Raw genomic sequence first — 10,834 nt, 5'->3', positions numbered from 1 at the left:
CAGTGGGGGAAAGAGGGAAACGTAGGGGAGTAGAATAGGGTAACGATTGGGGGGGGGGTTCTTAGTTCTTTTGTAAATTCACAAAAGTTTGGTGTTGAAAAGAGAACTAAAATCTTTTATGGATGAACATTCAACTATTTTGTTAAAAAGTCATACTTTTTTATTTAAAATTCGACTGTTTTGTTCAATATTTAACTATTTCATTGAAAATTTACTTTTTGTTTAAAATTTTATTTTCATTTGGAAAAATGAACTGAAATCCTTTCTGGATGAAAGTTTAACTTAATAACAAGAGGTTTTGTGTTTTCTTAACAATTCCTCTGTTTCAATACAAATTTTATCCTTCTTGAATAGAAATGCAACTATTTGATAGAGAATTGAACTATTTTTTTAAAAAAATCATCCTTTTTGATTGAAAACATTTGTCTTTTGAAATCTGAAATTCAATTTTTTTCATAGAAACTTATTTTTGTTGAAAAAGTCATATTTTTATTTATATTTTTTTTTAGATTTAAATTTTTCGTTCACATTTCATTTCTTTGGTGGAGAGTTTAACTCGTCTGTAGAAAGTTACTTCGTTTTAATTAAAAATTCAATCTTTTTGAAAATATTCCAGTATCAATAGAGTCCGTGATCTTTGGGCTCCTCGAAAATATTAACTCCGATTTTTGGGCTCCAACCCTTAATGTTGAAAACCAGCCCCTTGTTAACAGGAAAAAATTGTCAGAAAAAAATATTTTAAAAATTTCACAGTGCAAATGGAGTCTCAAATTTTTGAGCTCTTCAAAAATACAAATACCGAGATTTAACTTTTTACTAGTGGGTTAGTATTTTGATACATAGAGGTAGCTTTTCCATTTTTTTGAGTATTTGGGAACCCAAAATAAGCCCAAAATCTGATACATTTTCTGTTTTGCAGACTTTATTTTTCGCAAGGGGTGGTTTCTTGAAAATGGGGTTAGTTTTTGGATTTTTTTTCCGTGCATTCGGAAGACTAAAATAAACCAAAAATGCTGGTTGTCTTTGTTTTTTTCGAATTTGTGTTTTTACATAGAGCGCAATTTTAATTTTTAGTCAGCGTGGTTTTTTTAAATCTGGCACAAAGAAGCCTCGAAAAAGCCCAAAATTCCCTATTTTGTGGGAGCATGGCTCCTACATAAATAATTTTCTATTGACTTTTTAAACCACAGAAAATAATGTTTTTAAGGAATAGTATAAAGTCTTATAGCTTACATCGGGTTCTCTAGAATTTCATCCAAAACGTGTACAATTGACCAATTTGTCATTGTATCGACGTGCAACGAAAGGCCAATTTTGGAATCTAGAATTTTACGGGTATTGAAATTCTGATCACCGAAGAACGGAATTGCTATTAAGGGCACACCATAATGGACAGCTTCCTGCATTGATTGAAGACCTCCTTGCATCATGTAAACTTTCGTATTCGTGTGTGCTGCGAAAAAAGAAAAATCTTTGACTTTATCGAAATTGAGTTCGGTTGTCTTTTATTTTTTAATTTGAATTGTTATAAATAATAATAAAAAAATAATCCTCGCGAATTTCAGAAAAAAAGAGTGTAAATGTAAAAGTTTCATGATCGTCTCCCTATTCATGAAAGTCGGCTCCCTGATGAATATAGTTTCTCATCGTACTGTTGTTTGAAATAAATGTCAAATTAAAGAGGAAATCAATAACTGAAGAAAATGTTTTTAGATTCCATAAATCTGGATATATGTAGGTAAAGAGAATAATATTTTCAAAATTCCAAACGTGAGGGCATTTCAAAAATAAATTCACTCAGTATTTGAGCTTAATGCTCACAAAGTACGCAACATTTTATATTTCCTTTAAAAATGTCCCTACATGACATACTGCTGAGCTTTTTCTTCAACAGAAAAAGGTCCAGCGGCGTTCAACTCTAATGGCAAGAATGTTAGCATAAAGTATAAAATTCGTTTGCAGAAGTCCGCTGTCTGAAACAACTGCACATAAGCGTTTTAAAAAGCATTTTTTTCAAAATGTTCTACCCATGACTCTTGGGCTTTATATAAAATAATTGTTCATTTAATTTGAAAATTGTGTAAACGTATCTTCCATTTTTCGTTTATTATTCTATATTGTAAAAAATTTAGACACCACTGCCCCTGTTTCAGAAATCAAGACCCTCTCTAAATGCCCTTCTAACCTCCCTAAATGCCCGTTTACTTCGTGAGAGCCTAAACAACCTTACTTAATGCCGGCTACATTTCTAGCTCACTGATCAGCCTTCCTGAGTCCCGGCTATTTACCTTACTGCCTGATCAACCTCTATAAATGCCCGCTACCTTCATAATCCTCCGGTCAACCTCTGTAAATGCCTTTTAGCTTCCTATCTGCCTGCCTACTGTCATACATGCCTGCTACCTTCCTAATCTCCCGCCCAATGTCCTGAAATGCCCGCTACCTTTTTAATTGCCCAACAAACATTTATAGCTTTCCTCTTCCTTCCTAACTGTTCGTCCAACCTACTTAAAATGCCTCTACTTTTCGAACTTGCCACCCACTCTCTCTAAAAGCGATATCTTTCAAAGTGTCTGAATAAACTCCGTAATTAACTGCCTAAAAAACTTCACAAATGCCCGATACCTTCCTAACTACCTGATTAAACTCGCTTAATGTCTGATAACTTCCCGTATCCTGGAACAACCTCCCGAAATTCCCGCTACCACCCTAATCATTCAACCAACCTCTCTAAATGCCCTTCGCTCTTCTAACTGCTAAAAACCTAAATAAGCGCCTCTACCTTCCTAACTGCACGTTCCACCTCCCTAAATGCCTGCTATGTTTTCGAATACCAGATCAACCTCTTTAATTAATCGCTACCTTCCTAAGTGCCTGAACAACCTACGCGAATGCTCGCTATCTGTCTAATCTTCCGCATAACCTCCCTAAATGCCCGGCAATACCAAATTGTAACAATTAATTAAAATTCAAAGATATACATTGTTTTAAATAAGAATGAGTTTGATTTTTAGCTAAATCGATTGAATGTTTATATTATTTTGTTCAATGAATTCGATTTCAAAGTCTACCACTGACACATGTACACCTTATTATAAATTTTTGTAATTTGAAGATTATTTATTTTTATTTATTTATCATTCATAACAAAGGACCACAAAATGGTTTCGGGAGCCTACTGGGATTTTAATAGGTATACTTTATGTTTTTAGGATCGTTAAACACGAATCCATTCGCAGAATTGAGCCAGCACGTCAGGATTTGCAGTAAAATTTAAAAAAAATGGTTAAAAGCCTGGAGTTTCTGCATGAATGTCATCCCCAAACCTACAAACCCCAAATTAACAAGCCTTATCTCAACAAACCGACAAACCCCAAACGAAAAACCTCCAAACCCACAAGTTCCAAATACACAAGCACTATATCCAACCTATAAACCCTAAACCCACAAGCTCCATATCCACAAACATACAAAACACAAATCCACGAACCTTAAACCCATCAACCTCAATTCCACAAACCCAAATACCTCACATCTCATAGTACCAATTAAGAAATTGGTATACTTTGGGGTTGGTGAAATTGGGGTTTGTTAGTTTGGGGTTTTTGGGTTTGTTGGTTTTGGGTTCGTAGGTTTGGGATTGTTGGATTTAGGTTTCTAAGTTGGTGGATATGGAGTTTGTGGGTTTGGGGTTCGCTGTTTTGGGGTTTGTGAGTTTGTGGGTTTGGGGTTCGTGGGTTTGGGGTTTGTACGTTTGTGGATATGAAGTTTGTGGGTTTGTGGTTTGTGCGCTTCATGTTTGTGGGTTGGGATTTGGGATTTGTAAGTTTGTGGATATGAGGCTTGTGGGTTTAGGGTTTGTGGGTTTGGGGTTCGTGGTTTTGGGGTTTGTATGTTTGTGGATATGGAGCTTGTGGGTTTAGGGTTTGTGGGTTTGTGGTTTGTGGATTTGTGGTTTGTAGGTTTGTGATTTGTGGGTTTGTGGGTTGGGGTTTGGGGTTTGTAAGTTTGTGGATATAAGGCTTGTGGGTTTAGGGTTTGTGGATATGAAGCTTGTGGGTTTCGTGTTTGTGGGTTTGGGGTTTTTACCTATGTGGACATGGGTATTGAGGTTGTAAGTTTGGGGTTTGTAGGTGTGTGGATATGGAGATTCTGTATTTCAAGTTTTTGTGGGTCTGGAGCTTGGTAATTTGTGGTTTGTGTGTTTGAAGCTTTTTTGTTTCGGTTTGTGGGTTTGGGGCTTGTGGGTTCGGAACTTGTTAATTTGGGTATTCTAGGTTTGGGGACGAAATTTATGCAAAAACTTCAGGATTTAACCCATTTTTTGACATTGACAGCAAATCCTGTTGTGCTGGTTCAATTCTGCGAATGGATTCGTCTTCAGCGATCCCCAAAAACGTAAATTATACCTATCAGAATCCAAACATACTCCCGAAACCATTTGGTAGTCCTGTGTAATTAATGAAATTTTTAATACGATTATATGAGAGAGTTGATTGTAAAATAGTAAAGCACCTTATCTTTATGTTAATATAAATATTAATAAATTTTTGTTTAAAAATATAATTTGATTGTACAAAATGTGTATTCGATCATATTCTGTTGTTTATTGAATTGATAGGTTAGTTAATAATATCGCTAATTCAAGATTATTAATAAATTTGATCAATTGTTCATTGATAAGCGTTATGCGTTTTTAATTTTGTAAATAAATGGAAATACTTAAATCATCCAAAATATTCGGAATAATTTGTTAAAAAAGTATTTCTTAAAATTATATCTTCAGCCTTAATAGGGCAATTTAATTTTTGATGTAATGTTTTTTGTTGCCTAGCATAGTGTGATTGGTTTTTGTCAATGTAATTGCGGTTTTTGATCTATATAATCTAAACCAGAATGGTTTTAATTTAAATCTATAAAAAATGTCTCTTTATTTCCGTTGGGATTCGAACTCAGGTACCACAGATTGCTGGTCTCACGACAGCCTAATGAAAGATTAATGAGCAAGAGACCGGCTACCTGTAAGATCTGGGTTCGAATACCAGCGGAAGTAGAGAGGGATTTTTTCAGAGCTTAAAATTAAAATTATTATGATTTCATGACTATTAATTTAAATTTTTCAGTGGTTCTAATGAAAAAACATACTCTTTTTGTTTATAAGGGTCATTGCCAAAAAGTTTTAAAATACAAACACATGTTTGTACCCTAAAATTAAGAAACTTATGGCAAAATAATTTGGTGAATGATTTGTGCTTATAGGAATTATTTTTTTTTAAGTTGTGGAATCTAAAAATTACGAATAGAGGTCAATGTTTCAGTAATAAAATTGCTTAATTATTCTTAAATCTAAATAAATAAAAATAAAAAAGAATAATTTTATTTGTTCGTAAGATTATGAAAATTTGGCAAAATGTGCATCATATGATTTGCGTATTACAGAATACATAAAGCTTTTTTTAGTGAAACCTAATAACATAAGACGAAAACGAAATTATGGAAACACTGAAAAGTAAACCTCGAGAAATAAAACATTTGACAGTATTTTTTAAGATTTGACGAAGAAACTAAATTTAAAAAATAATATTTTTTAACTTTTTTAAAGCTGTTAAGATTGGTCAAAATGTTAATCAAAATTAATAAGACAAAGGATGATTTATTGAAATTTAACAATAAATATCTTAATAACACTTTGAAAAGTGCCTTTATTTTTTTAAAGGAAAAATACTAACTTTTGAATAAAGATTTAAATTAGGTAATATTCTTTTAATTATTATTATGAATATAAATTTAATTATTATATTTTGTGTATGAAATATTAAGTATAATTTGCCACTAAAAATATAAGTTTTGAACCAAAATGGAATAGTTTCACTTTTATTATAAAATATTAATTTTAAACGAAAAAAACAAACGTTCAGCTGGTAAAATTGAACTAAAAACCATGATTTTTTAAATAAACTAGTTGAATCCTCAACCTAGATGATCATTTTATAAAAAATAAGATTATTCTTCCCAAAAAGACGAATTTTCAACAAAAAATGGAATTGTTGCATTTTTAGTTTCAAAAATTAATTTTCAACAAAAAAGTAAAATTTTCTTTGGTTTTTATTGAACACAAAAAAAAAAATAAAATTTTCCACCTTTTTTATTGAATCAAAAAAAGAGAATTTTCTGCTATTTTACTGAACCAAAACAAAAAAACGAATGTATGAAAAAATAGTTGAATCCAGAACAAAACAGATAAATTTTTTAAAAAGATTAATTTAATACCCACAATGACAAATTATTAGAAAATTACATGAATTTGATACTAAAACTTAGAAATTTTGAAAATAGAAAATTCATAATTGTTTAAATAATTACATAATGCTCTTAGAAAATTTTACAACTCCAAAAAATGACAAACAATTACATTTCAATCAGAAAATACGATTATTTTTTACATTTTTGGGAATAAATAATTGTATCAATAATTTACATTTGTTCAAACAAATGAGTTCAATTTTTGGAAAATTCAAAATTTCCCCATGTTAATTTAATGTGATTTTAAAGGTGATTCCAGCTGAATCTGTAGACCGATTTAGATGTTTTTTTTAAAGCTGATAAAAATTCTAAGAAAGCTGTCAAGCCTGATTTTTAATTTAGTTTTAAAATTTTTTTATAAATAAATAAATATTGCGAAAAAAATGACAAATTTTTCTTTTTGACGTTCTCGGTGCTCGCCAATAATAAGAAAATTGTTGTAATCATAGATTTACTTTATATAAAGATTTTCCATCATGAAACAATGAACAAAACAACATTTTATAAGAAAATTATGTGTTGCAAATGTGTTTTCTATAATTTTCAATAATTAATTGCTTTTTTAAGTTATATTGCAGGTAATTTAAATAAAAACAATATTTCAATCAAAAAAAATTTTCTTGAGACTATTCTTGTTAGTATTTTGGACAAATTTAATAAACAAATGCATTATTCAGGCAATTGAAAAATGTATTATTGAGGCATTTGTCGACGTAAAAACTCGTTTTTTTATTCAAATCCAGTACTTTTAATTTCAGAAAAAGTTCTTTTTTTCCATTCAGTATTCAAAGTTGGCCAACACAACAGGGATTTAATACAAGAAATGATTAAACAATACATTTAATAATTGTTATAAATAAATTGTATAACATATGAAAAGTCGGGACTCTCACGAGCCTGAAGAAAGTTCTTCTTTCACTCACTTTTCATATCTTACATAATTTATTTATAACAATTATTAAATGTATTGTTTAATCATTTCTTGTATTCAATCCCTATTCTGTTGGACAACTTTGAATGCTGAATGGAAAAAAGAACTTTTTTCTGAAATTAAAAGTACTGGATGTGAATGAAAAACGAGGTTTTACGTCGACAAACGCCCGAACAATCCATTTTCAAATTAAATTTGTTTAACAAAGACATAAAATTAATCAACTAATTATGAATGTTACTGAAATTATAGTAAAGTTAACAATTAAAAGAATTGACATTGAAAAAACTAGTTTTTCCGTCCACAAATGCCCAAATAATGAATTTTAAAAATAAATTTGTTTAAAAAATCGTAAAATTTATCAACAAAATTATGAGTCTTCTAAAATTATCATGAAGTTCCTAATTTGAAAAAAGTTACATAAAAAACGAATTTTTCTAGCGACAAATGCCTAAATAACGTATTTGTTTATTAAATTTGTTTATAATATTAACAAGAATAGTCTTGAGAGAATTTTTTTTCATTAAAATATTGTTTCCATTCAAATTTCTTGCAACATATTTAAACAAAGTTAAATTATCAAAAATTATAGAAAACACATGTTCAACAATTAATTTGTTTATAACATTTTTTTGTCCATTGTATCATGATGAAATATCTTTATATAATGTAAATCTATGAAACTTCGACAATTAGATCAATTTACCTATTATTGACGAGCACCGGGAATGTCAAATAGAAAAAATGGCCATTTTTTGGTTATATTTATTTATAAAAAAATTGAAAAACTAAATTAAAAATCAGACTCAACAACTTTATTTGAAATTTTACCATATTAAAAAGAAACATTCAAATTGGTCCACAGGTTCACCCGGAATTGTATTTTGATCTAAAAAATGTAAATCTTAAAAGTTGCCTATCTTAAAAATAATTGATAAGATCAACAAAAAAAGATCCACTATTAATTTCTGTAAATCTTGATGGTGGCTTCTCAGCACACTTAAGAAAACAATCATTCAGGTTAAAATTGTTTATTTAACAGTAGATATTTAAACGTTTAGTTTTTCCTTCCTCTTTAGGGAAAAGTTACAATTTTTATTTAAATATATTGATTAAGGTCTGATTTTATTCTTCGTAGGATTCTATAAATTTCTATGTCGGTAGATTTTATTAAAAAAAAATAATTGAGAAATCATACAGTAATTATTGTTATAAACAATCATGTTTAAATTTTAATTAACACCACACAAATAGAATGGTAGAGAATCCTTCAAAGAATAGAATGAAGCCTTGATCATTAGGATTAAATAAAAATTGAAACTTCTACCTAAAGAGAAAGGAAAAACTAAACCTTGAAATAAATACTGTTAAATAAGAAATTTCAACCTGAATTATTTTTTTCTGAAGTGTGCTTAAAGGCCTCCATCAAGATTTACAGAAATTAATAGTAGATCTTTTTTTGTCGATTTTCCAAATCATTTTTAATGTAGGCAACTTTTGAGATTGTTTGTACATAGTGTACATCCTTAAACGCCTAACCTGAATACAAAAAAAATTATTTTGAAATAGGGCACTCTATAAAATAGCAAGGATAAAATTTAATATATAATAGTGAAATAATGTGCAAGAGGAAAGAAGTAAGTTTCAGCAGATTTGAAGATTAAGTATCGAACCTAAAACTGCTTGCTGAGGCACCCATTTTACAAATTTGATGTTTTTCGACTGAACGGACAGGATTTCGCTATGTTTCCACAGAACTCTTTGCTTCACTGAGCTGAGTGCATCGCACAACGCGGTCAAAGCACCAGTCGGTAGCTGGCTTGTCTGCAAATTTGAGCCCAAAGAGAAATAGATGGTTCCTTCATTCGCGTTGTCCAGAAACTCTTGAATCTCCTGAAATTGAATTTTTTATGAATACATACAAAAAAACACGTAACCAGAGGGTAAGAAAAGATATTTTTTTGTTGAAAGCAAACGCTTCTATTTTAAAATTTAATTTTTGCAATATTAAACCACAATAATTTTGGGCTATTTCTTAAGTGGGACACAAAATAAGTTAATACTGGGACAAGGAAAATCCAATTGGGTTTATCAAAATAAAATGGTACAACTCGTGCAGAAATCGCCCGATTTCCAACCTAATTCCGATCTGGCCCCGATCGTATTTTCCGATCTGGCCCTGATCGGTAGAACTCTGTGGCCCATACCTGGGCCCCATCGGGTCAGACCGATTTCCTACTGAAACGCCATCTGTATGCGCTCGAAGAACTAGTGCTGCTTGATGTTTCTGATAGTGCAGTGAAATTTGTATATATGCTACTCGTTTATAATATTCTATCAATGAATAAAAATGCATAATGCGAGTAAGCCACGTGTTCGGAGACACCAAACACCAGCCAGTATACCTCGAAACCTTCGCGAGAAAGATGAGAGTAAGTAATTACACTCTGCGGGCTCATTAAAACCTAACCTCAAATACATTAATAATTAATTAAATTGTTTCTGGTAAAATTAGTATGTTTACCATTAGATGAGTCAAAGAATATTATATGATGAAATTTGTCAAGTTCTTTTGTTTTCAATCAAAATGCAAAATGCCAATTGTGTAGGGATTCCAACCAGAGCTAGTTACTCAATTGCGCATGCGTCGCATTCGGCACCTAATTGGTTTCGCGCAAAGTTTAAAATGCTTAACAAAGTTATTTTTTTTGCCTTAAACAATGAAATTTCAACTTATAAAAATGTCCATTAGGTCCAAATTAATAATTAATAATAAAAATTAATTGAATGCATATTCTGTAAATAATATTTAAAATAACCAGAAATATTTAATTAAAAACTTTTCATTTTTGTTTAAAAGTTGTTTGGTCTATATTGCTTCTTAACAGACTTGAATAAATGAAACGATATAATAAATTATAGCTCAATTTTTCGGCAAATATATTATCTACAACCACCTTCTCGAATTTCTCAAAAAGTAATGCAATTGACACAAAATTGAACTTCTTCACAGTAAAATGTTAATAAATCGGAAATCATAGGTTATTTCCCACTGGGTTTCTTTGGAAGCATTCGAAAATTTCAAGTTGTAGGAAATCTTTTTGCAAAAAAAGTTTTTGTAATTTGTTAAGAAGTTTTATAAACAAAATTTTGTATCGAGAAATTGAAATTGTAAATTAAAATATTTCTGGTTGTCATCAATTTTTTTTATAATAAACTAACCTTCTCCTCGAAACTGATACCATTTACAATAATCTTACATTTCTCAAAAGTATAATTAAATTTTGTAGTCTGAAAAATCTTCTTTTCGTGCATGTCGGACTTTAATTTTAAACTAAAATAACCTAATTGGAAATTCAAAATATTACGGTGGCCTTTGAAAGGAGAGGACCGTTCGATAGTTTCGAGTTTACTTATATTAAATCTCCATTCGTGAAATTCACGAATGGATAATAATGAGACTGATCGTGTACCGATCGGGTGTCCCGAACTGGCCCCGATCTGGGCGTGCGTTTCATCCGCGATCTGGCTCCGACCAGAATTCCCGATCGGGACCCGATCTGGACTGGTCTGGCCCCGATCAGGGCCAGATAAAAATTT

The 10,834-nt window shown here is 30.7% G+C and overlaps 1 protein-coding gene across 1 annotated transcript in view; it reads right to left on the bottom strand.

Annotated features, from left to right (window-relative positions):
• The window catches only part of LOC117174775 (UDP-glucuronosyltransferase 2B33-like), a 36,977-nt gene that overhangs the window by 5,144 nt on the left and 20,999 nt on the right, over positions 1-10,834 (bottom strand). Inside the window, exons 6-7 of the mRNA XM_033364131.1 lie at positions 8,908-9,127; positions 1,234-1,453 (exon numbers count right to left, since the gene is read on the bottom strand). Coding sequence (XP_033220022.1) covers positions 1,234-1,453; positions 8,908-9,127 — 440 coding nt within the window. The remainder of the gene's footprint in view (positions 1-1,233; positions 1,454-8,907; positions 9,128-10,834) is intronic.

This window comes from Belonocnema kinseyi, chromosome 6, assembly GCF_010883055.1.
Source record: "Belonocnema kinseyi isolate 2016_QV_RU_SX_M_011 chromosome 6, B_treatae_v1, whole genome shotgun sequence".
Classification (NCBI taxonomy): Eukaryota; Metazoa; Arthropoda; class Insecta; order Hymenoptera; family Cynipidae; genus Belonocnema; species Belonocnema kinseyi.
Note: the sequence above shows the minus strand (reverse complement) of the source record. Positions and strands in the feature narration are given on the sequence as shown.